The 14652-nt window shown below is 46.0% G+C and overlaps 1 protein-coding gene across 1 annotated transcript in view; it reads right to left on the bottom strand.

Annotated features, from left to right (window-relative positions):
• LOC144593406 (CUB and sushi domain-containing protein 1-like) overlaps positions 1-14652 on the bottom strand; it is a 1892487-nt gene that overhangs the window by 176330 nt on the left and 1701505 nt on the right. The window contains exon 49 of the mRNA XM_078398909.1: positions 13108-13296. Coding sequence (XP_078255035.1) covers positions 13108-13296 — 189 coding nt within the window. The remainder of the gene's footprint in view (positions 1-13107; positions 13297-14652) is intronic.

The raw sequence follows: 14652 nt of genomic DNA, 5'->3' as shown, positions 1-14652 counted from the left end.
AGGGTCAAAGGTAATTAGTTCTCCAAACAATTCCGCCTCGTGGGCATTTACTGAGATCAAAAGAAAAAATGAACCACTCATTCAAAAGCAGAATAGGTACAGAGACGGTGGCACAGTGGCTCAGCGGTAGAGTTGCTGCCTTACAGACCCAGGTTCAATCCTGTCTACGGTCGCTGTCTGTATGGAGTTTGTGCGCTTCCCCTGTGACCTGCGTGACTCTCTGGCTGCTTCGGTTTCCGCCCACATTCCAAAGACGTACAGATTTGTGGGTTAATTTGGCACCGGTAAAATTGTAAATTGTCCCTGGTGGGTAGGATAGTGCTAGTGTACGGGATGTCTACGCACTGTCTCACTGAAGTCTAAAGGCTTGTATACACTGGAATTTAGGAAGGATATTCTTGCTATGGAGGGCGTGCAGCGTAGGTTCACTAGGTTAATTCCCGGAATGGCGGGACTGTCGTATGTTGAAAGGCTGGAGCGATTCGGCTTGTATACACTGGAATTTAGAAGGATGAGGGGGGATCTTATTGAAACATATAAGATAATTAGGGGATTGGACACATTAGAGGCAGGAAACATGTTCCCAATGTTGGGGGAGTCCAGAACAAGGGGCCACAGTTTAAGAATAAGGGGTAGGCCATTTAGAACGGAGATGAGAATTCTGTGGAATTCTCTGCCTCAGAAGGCAGTGGAGGCCAATTCTCTGAATGCATTCAAGAGAGAGCTGGATAGAGCTCTTAAGGATAGCGGAGTCAGGGGGTATGGGGAGAAGGCAGGAACGGGGTACTGATTGAGAATGATCAGCCATGATCACATTGAATGGCGGTGCTGGCTCGAAGGGCCGAATGGCCTCCTCCTGCACCTATTGTCTATTGTCTATTGTCTATTGTCTATTGTCTAAAGTAAAATAGCTTGAGGATGGGACTTGGGAAAATAGGAAGGAATTGTTGCTGACTGTTGCAAATGTGGAGTCATTTGTACAGTGTATTATAATGAATGCAAGAGTATTTTACCTAAATACTCCGTCCATCTGTGGAAGATGAAAAGAGCAATGCCTTTGAGGTGCAGCAACAATATTAGCCACAGGGTGGCAAGATAAGCACATGATGCAGAATAATTAATTTATTTCATAAACGCATAACGCAACGTTTAAAAAGCATTTAGACAGGTACATGGACAGGGTTAGAGGGATATGGGCAGAACGCGGGCAGGTGGGACCAGTGTAGATGGGGCATGTTGGTCGGCGTGGGCAAGTTGGGCTGAAGGGCTTGTTTCCACGCTGTATGACTCTATGACTATGACTCCATATGAAAATGCTTCAAGAATTATGCTTTGCACAAATCACAAATGAAACACCATCTAATCATTAACTTGAAAATGATATGAAGTGTCAAGTTGAAAATGGAAACTGTGGATTTTAATTTTGTACTATCATAACAATTAAGAGGCATTTGGACTGGTAAATGGATAGGATAGGTTTAGAGGGTTATGGGCAAAAGGCAGGCTCATGGGACTAATGTAGATGGGGCATGTTGGTCGGTGTGGGCAAGTTGGGCCTGTTTCAATGCTGTAACACTCTACGAATATCAATGGAAGACATTGAACCTTGGTAATGCAAACCTGCAAATTTGTACTATTATTTTGGCATCATGTTCAGCACACACACACGACGGGCCGATGGGTCTGTCTTGCACTGTACCGTTCTACATTCTGCGCTCAAAACAGGACAGGATTTACACAGTAAATGGTAGGGCCCTGAAGAGTGTTGCAGAGCAGTGAGACCGAGGGATACAGGGACAGATTCACTCTTTCTCATTCCTTCCCATTTCTGGGGGCAGCGGGCACAGGGGAGGGCAGGGGAGGGGGTACAAATAAAGGGGAGAGGTAGAGAGGTGGGCTCGATCCTGACTACGGGTGCTGTCTGTACGGAGTTTGTACGTTCTCCGCGTGACCGCATGGGTTTTCTTCAGGTGCTCTAGGTTCCTCCCACAGTCCAAGGATGTACTGGTTTGTAGGTTATTGGAGAATTCAATGTGTAGGAAGGAACTGCAGATGCTGGTTTACGCTGGAGATAGACACAAAATGCAGGAGTAACTCAGGACGACAGGCGGCATCTCTGGATAGAAGGAATGGGTGATGTTTCGGGTCTGGAGAAGGGTCTCGACTAGAAACGTCACCCATTCCTTCTATCCAGAGATGCTGCCTGTCCTGCAGTTACCACATCGTTTTGTGTCCACCTTGGATGCAGAAACAGAGTTCTCTGTAAAAGACGACATAGCTAGATAGAGTGGTGAAGATGGAGTTTGGTGTGTTTGCATTGACAGGTGGTTAGTTAGTGCGGGACAGTGGTGCAACGATAGATTTGCTGCCTTACGGCGCCAGAGACCCTGACAACGGATGCTGTTTGTACGGAGTTTGGACATTCGCCCTGTGACCATGTGGACTTTCTCTGGGTGTTCCGGTTTCCTTCTACATGCCAAAGATGTGCAGGTTTGTAGGTAAATGTAAACTTCTGTAAATTGTCCTCAGTGCGTAGAATAGAACTAATGTACAGGTATCATTTATCGGCATGGGCCGGAGGGCTAGTTTCTGCACTGTATCTCTAAAGCTAAAGGAGATGGGATCCCTTGTCATATCTCTACAAGACGTTGGAAAGATCACATTTGGAGTACTGTGTGCTGTTTTGGTAACCCAACTCATAGGAAGGATGTCATTAAACTGGAAAAGGTGCAGAGAAGATTCACCAGGACGTAGACACAAATAGCTAGAGTAACTCAGCGGGACAGGCAGCATCTCTGGAGGGAAGGAATGGGTGACGTTTCGGGTGGAGACCCTTCTTCACCAGGACGTACCTAGAAATTGAAAGTTTGAGTGTTAAGGAGTGGTTAGAATGGCTAGGATTTTTTTTTTTACCCTGCAATGTAGGAGGCTGGGGGTAACTGCACTTCTGAAGAAAGGTCTTGACCCGAAATGTCACCTATTCCTTTTCTCCAGAGATGCTGCCTGACCCGCTGAGTTACTGCAGCACTTTGTGTCCATCTTCACAAGATACCCAAATGCGATCTGACCAATGCCTTGTAGTCTCCCTGCTATAATATTTCAAAATGAATGCTGGCATCGCATTTGTCTTCCTCACTACTAATTCAACTTGCAAATTAATCTATTGGGAATCCTGCACCAGCACTCCCAAGTCTCTTTGCACCTCCGATTTCTGAATCCCTATTAACCAGCGGTATCCATTTATGTTGCTATGAAACAAGAAGTGGCCTGCAATACTTCTCCTTATTTGAAATGCAGGAAATTATGGCTTGTGCTTTAATGTGCTTGACAGTCAAATTTAATTACAATCACTTTTGGTGTTCATCGACCTTCAAGAATTGGTAGTAAAATGCAGCACATTTCCAGGGGTTATCTCAAATATCAATTGCTTTACAAACTACAACTTAACTACAGTATATTGAAAGGAATTTAGTTTATCCTCACTTAATGTTACCATCTTTTTTCACCACACTTCTTCAAATCAGCTTTAAACTTTTCCAAATTTTCTCTGGAATTATTGTTTTAATTTACTGTCAGCAAAGCAAGAATTTCAGATGACCGTGAATGTGGTAAAAACATAGACATATAAACCATAGAAACGTAGAAAATAGGTGCAGGAATAGGCCATTCAGCCCTTCGAGCCAGCACCGCCATTCAATACGATCATGGCTGATCATCCAAAATCAGTACCCCATTCCTGCCTTCTCCACAAATCCCTTGATTCCGTTACCCCTAAGAGCTAAATCTAACTCTCTTGAATACATCTCCCTCTATCTCTCAAAGATTTGGCCCTGTCAGGTTGCAGATTATGATGTTTTGACTTACTCTGGGAGTTTACAGTTAGATTGAAAGATGAGTTAGTAATCGTCAAATGTGCGCAGATATCTTATATAATGCAAAATGAAAGATGCAAGTCAAATGCATAGCAGCACAGCGATAGAGTTGCTGTCTTACAACGCCGGAGACCCGGGTTCAATCCTGACCTCAAGAAAAATATTTTTACCAAAGTCAATTAACCTACAAACCTGCATGTCTTATGAGTGTGGGAGGAAACTGGAGCAACCAGAGAAAACCCACGCGGTCACAGGGAGAACGTACAAACTCCGTAAAGACAATACCCATAGTCAGGATCGAACCCGGGTTCCTGGTGCTGTGAGGCTGCAGCTCTACCGTTACGCCACTGTACCACCTTGTAACGGGTGACGCAATGGGGCAGCTGGTAAGGTTGCTGCCTCACAGCACCAGAGGCCTGGTTTTGATCCTGACCTCAGGTGGTGTGTGTATGTGTGACCTCTCCCTGCGACTGCGTAGGTTTCCTTGAGTTGGTTAATTGGCCACTGTAAATTGCTTTCCGAGCCAATGAACAGTAGAATCTTGTGCGAGTTTTAGTTTTATATACTTTTAGAGATACAGCACAGGAACAGGTGCTTCGGCCCACCTAGTCCACGCTGACCAGCGATTCCCACACATTAACACAACCCTACACACACTAGGGACAACTCACACTTATACCAGGCCAATTTACCTACATACCTGTACGTCTTTGGAGTGTGAGAGGAAACCGAAGATCTCGGGGAAAACTCACGCAGGTCACGGGGGGAATGTACAAACTCCGAACAGACAACACCTGTAGATGGGATCGAACTTGGGTCTCTGGTGCTGCAAGCGCTGTAAGGCAGCAACTCTACCGCTGTGCCACCATGACTGCCCTAATTAAGATTGGAATTCTAATCCAATTCTAATTAGAATTTGAATGTGGAATTAGTGTAGGATTAGTGTAAATGAGTGCATGAAGATCCATAGATTCTCAGTATACTGGAGGGGGTTTCCCTGCTCTATGACTCCATAACTCTATGCCATGTAATTAACTACATTTGAGAATCCAGCACTAGAGGGTAGAGGGACCAGTCTTCCAATGTTAAATGCTGTTTCTTTGGCACACAGAATGTTCTACCACCTGCCACTGTAGGCATAGTCAAAGACTCATAGAGCACAGAAACAGGTCCTTCGGCCAAAGTTGCTTGTGCTGACCAAGGTGCCCCATCTACACTTGATCAGTCTGAAGAAGGGTCTCGACCCGAAACATCACCCATTCCTTCTCTCCCGAGATGCTGCCTGACCTGCTGAGTTACTCCAGCATTTTGTGAATAAATACCTTCGATTTATCATATCATATCATATATATACAGCCGGAAACAGGCCCTTTCGGCCCACCAAGTCCGTGCCGCCCAGCGATCCCCGTACATTAACACTATCCTACACCCACTAGGGACAATTTTTACATTTACTCAGCCAATTAACCTACATACCTGTACCAGCATCTGCAGTTATTTTCTTACACTTCTTTCCCTTCCGTAGACTCCATTTAACTTCACCCTGCCTCAGCAAGGCCAGCAGCATCATCAAGGACCAGTCTCACCCCAGACATTTTCCCTTCTCCCCACTTCAATCAGGCAAGACGTACAAAAGTCTGAAAACACACATCTCCAGATACAAGGACAGTTTCTTCCCAGCTGTTATCAGGCAACTAAACCATCCTTTACCAGATAGAGAATGGTCCTGAGCTCCACTATCTACCTCATTGGAGACCTTTGCACTATCTTTAATCAGTCTTTACTGGACTTTATCATCCACTCAATGTTATTGGCAAGGGTGTGGTCAACATGCAGTTAACGGGAAAGAGAGTGTAGGAAAGGTCACGCTTAAACTAATACGACAGGGGTGTGGGAACCAATGCAAGGAGACAGAGGGTCAAAAAAGGAGGACAGAAGCAAAAGGGAAAAGGCAGAAATGAAAAACAAACCTGAAAGCTTTGTGCCTGCATGCGAGAGCATTCGTAATAATGTGGATGAATTGAATGCGCAGTTAGTAGTTAAGGGATATGATATAGATGGAATTACGGAGACATGGCCCGAGGGTGACCAAGGCTGGGAGCTAAACATGCAGGAGTATTCAATATTCAGGAAGGATAGACAGAAAGGAAGAGGAGGTGGGGTGGCATTGCTGGTTAAAGAGGAGATTAATGCAATAGCAAGCAGACATTAGCTTGGATGCTGTAGAATTGGCATGGGTAGATCTGCGAAATAGCCAAGGGCAGAAAACGCTTGTTCGAGTTGTATTAAGCTAATGCTAAGGCCCCCTTCGATCATGGCTGACCATGGGTGATGCATCCTAGTTGTTGGCTGCTTGCTCCAAACCTCGGCTAGAGCAGCATCGATGTGTGGTCGGATGCAAGCCTAGGCGATGTGATATGAAGAACAGGCTGTTGCCCATCCAGCACGTCCCCCCTCTCCACGTCGCTGATTGATCCAAAGGAACAGCAGAGTCATTACAGTTTGGCACCAGCGTCGTCACAGGAGCTGCCAGAACGAGGTTGTAGACAACGACGAACTGCCTTAGGGACTCCGACTCCGGATTTTGATTGAGGTTTATTCCTGGAGCCTTTTCCATGACTGGATATGGCCACAAGGCAGTGGAGGTGTTAGATCAGATTTTTCCATCTCCTAGATGGACTGCCTTCCCAGGCTGACGAGCCTCATGTGCCCGAGACTCGTGGGGGCAGGAACGCCTACCTTCCAATCTATAGCACCTGCCCACTGCAGCCTTCATCGGCCTTCCCAGCCATTGTGATGCTCCACTAAACTCAGCCATCATCCTCCGTCTGTTCCACCGTTGAAACATATAAGATTATTAAGGGGTTGGACATGTTAGAGGCAGGAAACATGTTCCCAATGTTGGGGGAGTCCAGAACCAGGGGCCACAGTTTAAGAAAAAGGGGTAGGCCATTTAGAACGGAGATGAGGAAAATCTTTTTCAGTCGGAGAGTTGTAAATCTGTGGAATTCTCTGCCTCAGAAGGCGGTGGAGGCCAATTCTCTGAATGCATTCAAGAGAGAGCTAGATAGAGCTCTTAAGGATAGCGGAGTCAGGGGGTATGGGGAGAAGGCAGGAACGGGGTACTGATTGAGAATGATCAGCCATGATCACTTTGAATGGTGGTGCTGGCTCGAAGGGCCGAATGGCCTACTCCTGCATCTATTGTCTATTGTCTATTGAGGTCTTGGTTGGATTGCTCTTTGTCAGGGACCTCCCCCTCGACTTTACCACCATGGGAGACCCTCCCAGGAGCATAGCTCCAGACGGCATCGCTCTCAGGATCTCAGGACCACATAAGCTTCTCCACCACGACAAGGTGACAATCCACAGAGTTGTATACAACCACCAAACACCAGTAAGGTGGTTGGGGATAGCCTCAAGCAGGAAGTTAGGGATGCGTGTGGCAAAAGTACAGCAGTTATCATAGGTGACTTTAATCTACATATAGATTGGGCCAACCAAATTAGTAACACCACTGAGGAGGAGGATTTCTTGGAGTGTCTACGGGATGTTTTTTAAGCCAATACATAGAGGAACCGACTAGAGGGCAGGCCACCCTAGATTGGGTATTGTGTAAAGAGGAAGGATCAGTTAGCGATCTTGTTGTGCAAAACCCCTTGGGCAACAGTGACCATAATATGGTGGAAATCTTCATTAGGATGGAGAGTGGCGCAGTTAATTCAGAGACTAGGGTCCTGAACTTAAAGAAAGGAGACTTTGAAAGTATGAGATGGGAATTGGCTCGGATAGACTGGCAAATTATACTTAAAGAGTTGACGGTGGAGATGCAGATCTAAAGACCGCATGGATGAACTCCAAAAATTGTTCATCCCTGTCTGTCGAAAAAATAAAATGGGGAAGGCGGCTCAACCGTGGCTAACGAGGGAAATCAAGGATAGTGTTAAATCCAAGGAAGAGGCATATAAATTGGCCAGAGGAAGCAATAAACCGGAGGACTGGGAGACATTTAGAATTCACCAGAGGACAAAGGGGTTAATTCAGAAGGGGAAAAAGGGCATGAAAGAAAGCTTGTGGGGAATATAAAAACTGACTGTAAAAGCTTCTTTAGATATGTATAAAGTGAAGACAAATGTAGGTCCCTTACAATCAGAGACAGGTGAATTTATAATGGAAAACAAGGAAAGGGCAGAACAGTTAAACGGGTACCTTGGTTCTGTCTTCACTAAGGAAGATACAAACAATCTCCCAGAAATACTAGGGGACCGAGGATCTAGTGGGAGGGAAGAACAGAAGGGAATCCACATTCGTCAGGAAATGGTGTTAGGTAAACTGTTGGGACTGAAGGTAGATAAATCCCCAGGGCCTGATGGTCTGCATCCCAGAGTACTCATGGAGATGGCCCTAGAAATCGTGGATGCATTAGTGATAATTTTCCAATATTCTATGGACTCTGGATCAGTTCCTGTGGACTGGAGGGTAGCTAATGTAACTCCACTTTTTAAAAAAGGAGGGAGAGAGAAAACGGGGAATTATAGACCAATTAGCCTTACATCGGTAGTGGGGAAGATGCTTGAGTCGATTGTTAAAGATGTTATAGCAACGCATTTGGAAAGCAGTGACAGGATCGGTCAAAGTCAGCATTGATTTATGAAGGGGAAATCATGCTTGACTAATCTTCTGGAACCTTTTTGAGGGTGTAACAAGTAGAATGGATAAGGGAGAGCCAGTGGATGTGGTGTATCTGGACTTTCAAAAAGCCATTAACAAGGTCCCACACAAAGATTAGTGTGCAAAATTAAAGCACATGGTATTGGAGGTAGGGTATTGACATGGATAAAGAACTGATTGGCAAACAGGAAGCAAAGAGTAGGAATTAAAAGGTCCTTTTCTGAATGGCAGGCAGTGACTAGTGGGATGTCGCACACTAGGTGCTGGGACCCCAATTATCTACAATATATATTAACGATTTAGATGAGGGAATCTCCAAGTTTGCGGATGACACAAAGCTGGGTGGCAGTGTGAGCTGCGAGGAGGATGCTGTGAGGCTGCAGGGTGACTTGGATAGATTGGGTGAGTGGGCAGATGCATGGAATTTAGAAGGATGAGAGGAGATCTTATCGAAACGTATAGGATTATTAAGGGGTTGGACACGTTAGAGGCAGGAAACATGTTCCCAATGTTGGGGGAGTCCAGAACAAGGGGCCACAGTTTAAGAATAAGCGGTAGGCCATTTAGAACTGAGATGAGGAAAAACTTTTTCAGTCAGAGAGTTGTGAATCTGTGGAATTCTCTGCCTCAGAAGGCAGTGGAGGGCAATTCTCTGAATGCATTCAAGAGAGAGCTAGATAGAGCTCTTAAGGATAGCGGAGTCAGGGGGTATGGGGAGGAGGCAGGAACGGGGTACTGATTGAGAATGATCAGCCAGGCTCGAAGGGCCGAATGGCCTCCTCCTGCACCTATTGTCTATTGTCTATGGCAGATGCAGTATAATGTGGATAAATGTGAGGTTATCCACTTTGGTGGCAAGAACAGGAAGGCAGATTATTATCTGAATGGTTTCAGATTAGGAAAAGAGGAGGTGCAACGAGACCTGGGTGTGCTTGTACGTCAGTCAATGAAAATAAGCATGCAGGTACAGCAGACAGCGAAGAAAGTTATTGGCATATTGGCCTTCACAGCGAGAGGATTTGAGTTTAGGAGCAAGGAGGTCCTACTGTAGTTGTTCAGGGCCCTACTGAGACTGCAACTGGAGTATTGTGGGCAATTTTGGTCTCCTAATTTGAGGAAGAACATTATTACTATTGAGGGAGTGCAGCGTAGGTTCACCAGGTTAATTCCCGGGATGGCGGAACTGACATATAATGAAAGAATGGGTCGACTGGTCTTGTATTCACTGGAATTTAGAAGGATGAGAGGGGATCTTATAGAAACATAAAATTCTTAAGGACAGGCTTGATGCAGGAAAAATGTTCCCAATGTTGGGGGAGTCCAGAACCAAGGGTCACAGTTTAAGACTAAGGGGTAGACCATTTAGGACTGAGATGAGGAAAAACTTTTTCACCCAGAGAGTTGTGAATCTGTGGAATTCTCTGCCACAGTAGGCAGTGGAGGCCAATTCACTGAATCTTTTTTAAGAGAGAGTTAGATTTAGCTCTTAGGGCTAAAGGAATCAAGGGATTATAGTTCCTCAATAAAGATTATTCCTCAGCACACACCAGGGGAAATTCCTGTGTTTGGGATGTGGAGGAAACCGAAGCAGTCAGTCTCAGGTGATTACTTGAAGATGAGGAACAACCTACAGACATCAGATCATCACTGGAACATTGAAAGACGTAAATCTGAAGATGTTGGATAGGTCTCAGTGACCCCTGAACCAGTACTAACATTACGGGAGTAACACGCCAAAAATCACAAGGTGCTCTCTCTGCTCCTGTTGGAAAGACTCTTGCATCCCAGTTGAAAAAGTAGAGTTGGATATCAGATCGCTAGTTTGGAAGGTTAAACATTTGGAAACCAACAGGACTGAAAACAGGCCAACCAGTAAGACCTTCTGTCTTCTGCCCATGTCAGAAGCTCTAGGTGGAGGGAGAAAGATCATTTAGGATGTAGTTTGCAGACTCTATGTGGTGCAACATTGAACACCACCTCTGTACGGTAGTTCTACAATGTTTAGTTTAGTTTAGAGATGCAGTGTGGAAACAGGTCCTTCCCACCACCAAGTCTGCACTGACCAATTCTAGTTCTATTCTACCCGCTTGCAACAATTTACAAAAGCCAATTAACCTACAAACCTGCATGTCTTTGGAACGTGGGAGGAAACCAGAGCACCCGGGGAAAACCCACGCGGTCACAGGGAGAACGTTCAAGATCCGTACACACAGCACTTATAGTCAGGATCGAACCTGTGTCTCTGGCGCTGTAAGTAAGCAACGCTACCGCTGCACCACTGTGTCACCTTTGCCCGTGCCACCCTTACCCTGACCTTTTTTTTTCTCTCCTCACACTTCCATTAACCACCTGACTCCTTGCATCGCCAAGTAATTGGATGCCATTGAATTATAAATAAAGAGAACCAGGGTTATTTCATTGAATTTACTGACAGGTCTCTTCAATAATTCTACTTCCTGAGCAAAGTCAGACTTTAAATTAATTTGTGTACACTCTGCTGCTCCATTTGTACCAGCATGTTAATCTATCGGTGCCTCGATGATGCTCATTAACACTGAATAAATTGTTACAAAAACTCAATTGTTAAAACAGAGGAGGATTCAAGTAAAATTAGAAGCTACACGCATGGGATCATTGCTCCAATCACCGGCCAACAGAATGAGTTAGATGGTACACCCCACAAGTGGCAGAGTGGTACAGCAGCAGTGTTGCTGCCTTACGGCGCTTATGGCGCCTGAGACCCAGGTTCGATCCTGACTACGGGTGCTGTCTGTACGGAGTTTGTACGTTCTCCCCGTGACCTGCGTGGGTTTTCTCAGAGATCTTCGGTTTCCTCCCACACTCCAAATACGTACAGGTTTGTAGGTTAATTGGCTTGGTAAATATAATAAATGTAAAAATTGTCCCTAGTTGGTGTAGGATAGTGTTAATGTGAGGGGATCGCTGGTCGGTGCGAACCCGGTGGGCCAAAGGGCCTGTTTCCGTGCTGTATCTCTAAACTAAAGTAAACATTCAATCACAATGGTTCAAAGTGTGTAGGAAGGAACTGCAGATACTGGTTTGTACCGAAGATAGACACAAAATGCTGGAGTAACTCAATGGGTCATCTCTGGGGAAAAGGAATAGGTGACGTTTTGGGTCAGAAATCTTCTTCAGACTGAAAGTAGAGGTATTGGGTGGGTTATGGCGATGGGGGAGGGGGGGAACTGGAGGTGAGAAAAGGCCAGTGCAAGCAAAGGGCGGAAACAGATGGCCTCAGGAAAGGTGGCATCAACAGTGCTCCATTGTTGGCTGGGGAAGGTGTGATAACAAGAAGTATACACGGATATACAAGGATGTGAACTGCGGAACTGATAGGATGATTAGGGTGGGAGAGAAAGGGAATGCAGGAGTTACTTGAAATTAGAGAAATCAATGCTCATACTGCTGGGTTGTAAGCTTCCCTAGAGAAATATGAGGTGCTGTTCCTCCAATTTGCATGTGGCCTCACTCTGACTGTGGAGGAGGCCCAGGACAGAAAGGTCAGTGTGGGAATGTGAAGGGAAATAAGCAAAATAAGCATGTTGTTGGATTAAACTAACAGAACTGACAGCATTAGTCAGCGATGTACTAATGAAAAGACTTGTCCTTTTGGCTAAGGTAGAAATCCAGGGGGAAATGGATTGTGAGCAATGTTGGCCCCATATCAGAGGAAGGATGTGCTGGCCCTGGAGAGTGTCCAGAAGAGGTTTATGCGATTGATCCCAGGAATGGGTGGGTTAACATATGATGAGCTTTTGAAGGCACTGGGCCTCTACTCGCTGGAATTGAGAAGGATGATGGGGGGTCTCATTGAAACTCACCGAACAGTGAAATGCCTGGATAGATTGGATGTGGAAAGGATGTTTTCACTAGTTGGGGAGTCAACAACCAGAGGTCATAGCCTCAGAATAAAAGAATGATCCTTTAGGAAGGAGATAAGGAGGAATTTCTTTAGTTAGAGGGTGGTGAATCTGTGGAATTCATTGCCACAGACAGCTGTGGAGGCCGTCAATGGATATTTTTAAGGCATAGATAGATAGATTCTTGATTAGCACAGGTGTCAGGGGTTATGGGGAGAATAGGGTTAAGAGGGAAAGATAGATCAGCCATGATTGAATAGCAGCGTAGCCTCGATGGGCCGATTGGCCTAATTATGCTCCTATCACTTTGGAACTCATAAAATTATGAAATGTCATTTCAACAATGAGAGGAATGAACTGTCTAGTTTAGTTTAGAGATACAGTGCAGAAACACGCCCCTCAGTCCACCAGGTCCTCGCCGACCAGCGATCCCCGTACAATCCGACACACACTAGGGACAATTTACCAATTTTATCAAAGCCAATTAACCCACGTTTTTGGAGTGTGGGAGGAAACCGGAGCACCCGGAGAAAACCCACGCAGTCACAGGGAGAAGGTACAAACTCTGTACAGGCAGCACCTGTCGTTAGAATCGAACACGGGTCTCTGGCGCTGTGAGGCAGCAACTCTACCGCTGAGCCACTGTGCCGCCGCTGTTAATTGTGGCCATTAATAACCCTTACCTTGGCAGAATGGAACTGCAGAGTCCCACTGGTACAAGCCGTTGGGAAATCGTCGACAGGTAGCGTTACTCTGACCGACCAGCCGGTACCCAGCTTTACAGTAGAACTGCACCACGCTGTGGAGTGTGCCTGCCGTCCTGTTCACAACCCCACCGTTCAATAGGACACTGTCCACGCTGCAGTAGGAAGCTGGAAGCACAAAACACAGTGGGTTTTCAATTCAGCTTCTGCACACATTCCCAGGGCGTTAGGATGAACGGAGATCTACAGCGTCCGGAAATGCAAAACCACAGGGAAATCACACAAATGGTCAACTTTGAACTATTGCTGCCTTCCCACTGCTGATTGACTCATTGTGAACTTTTTTTTTAATATAAAAAAATACTTTATTCAAGTAATAAATATTTACAAAACATCTTCTTTTTTTAACAAACCCATCCGACATTTCCGGAGGTTACACATTCGATACAGGCATTCACTTCCAAATTTACACAGTATCCCTTATTTGGAGGGGCGTCTCCACCACACCCTGCCCCCCATGTCCAGCAGTGGAAGTACCCTAGACTGTGGTCCTCTCCCACAGGGCCTTGGCGTTGGCTGCACCAAGCTTCAGTGCGTCCCTCAGCACGTACTCCTGCAGTCTGCAGCGGGCCAGTTGGCAACATTCCCCCACGGACAGCTCGCTCCGCTGGGAGGTCAATAAGGATCGGGCAGACCAAAGAGCGTCTTTCACCGAGTTGATGACCTTCCAGCAGCACACGATGTCAATCTCCGAATGCGTCCCTGGGAACAGCCCGTAGACTGCCCTTGTCCACTGCCATGTAACTGGTGAGACTGCCATGCTACACGATGATGCAGCGTCAGGCTGATGAGGTGATATTTAATGCATTCCCTTTCACGTCAGTGCGGCCTGAATCCCTGTGCTCCCTCTCACACTCTGGCCCATCAAGTCTACTCCGCCATTCAATCATGGCTGATCTATCTCTCCCTCCTAACCCCATTCTCCTGCCTTCTCCCCATAACCCCTGACACCCGTACTAATCAACTCCTTTTAACCGATTAGGAACCTCGTTCCCTCCCCACCTTTAACCCGTTGGTGCCCAAATTCCCTCCTTCCATTTCACCCACTGGGGCCCCAGCTTCCTTCCTCCTTCCCTTATCCATACTGGGGCCCCAGTTTCCACATTCCCTTTCAACTTACTCCATTCACTGGGACGTTTATTCCAGTACCATGGCATGTCTAAAATAAAATGAATTGAAGTTGTGCTGGGGTGTTAATGAGAGTAATGTCCAATCATCTGGTAAATGCACGCAGCTCAAGACCAGCTTGTTCTGGATGACCGGAGTTTTACTGTCAACTCCTCTGCAGAAAGTAGGACAGGTCGGAAGAAGGGTCCCGACCCGAAACGTCGCCTATCCACGTTCTCCAGAGGTGCTGCCTGACTCACTGAGTTACTCCAGCACTCTGTGTCCTTCTAAGACAAATCTTGGCTTGCTTATGCATCGTCATCATCATTATTATTTAATGCTTCTGTGGCAACGAGT

Source organism: Rhinoraja longicauda, chromosome 5, assembly GCF_053455715.1.
Source record: "Rhinoraja longicauda isolate Sanriku21f chromosome 5, sRhiLon1.1, whole genome shotgun sequence".
Classification (NCBI taxonomy): domain Eukaryota; kingdom Metazoa; phylum Chordata; class Chondrichthyes; order Rajiformes; family Arhynchobatidae; genus Rhinoraja; species Rhinoraja longicauda.
This window is presented reverse-complemented; position numbering and strand designations above follow the sequence as displayed.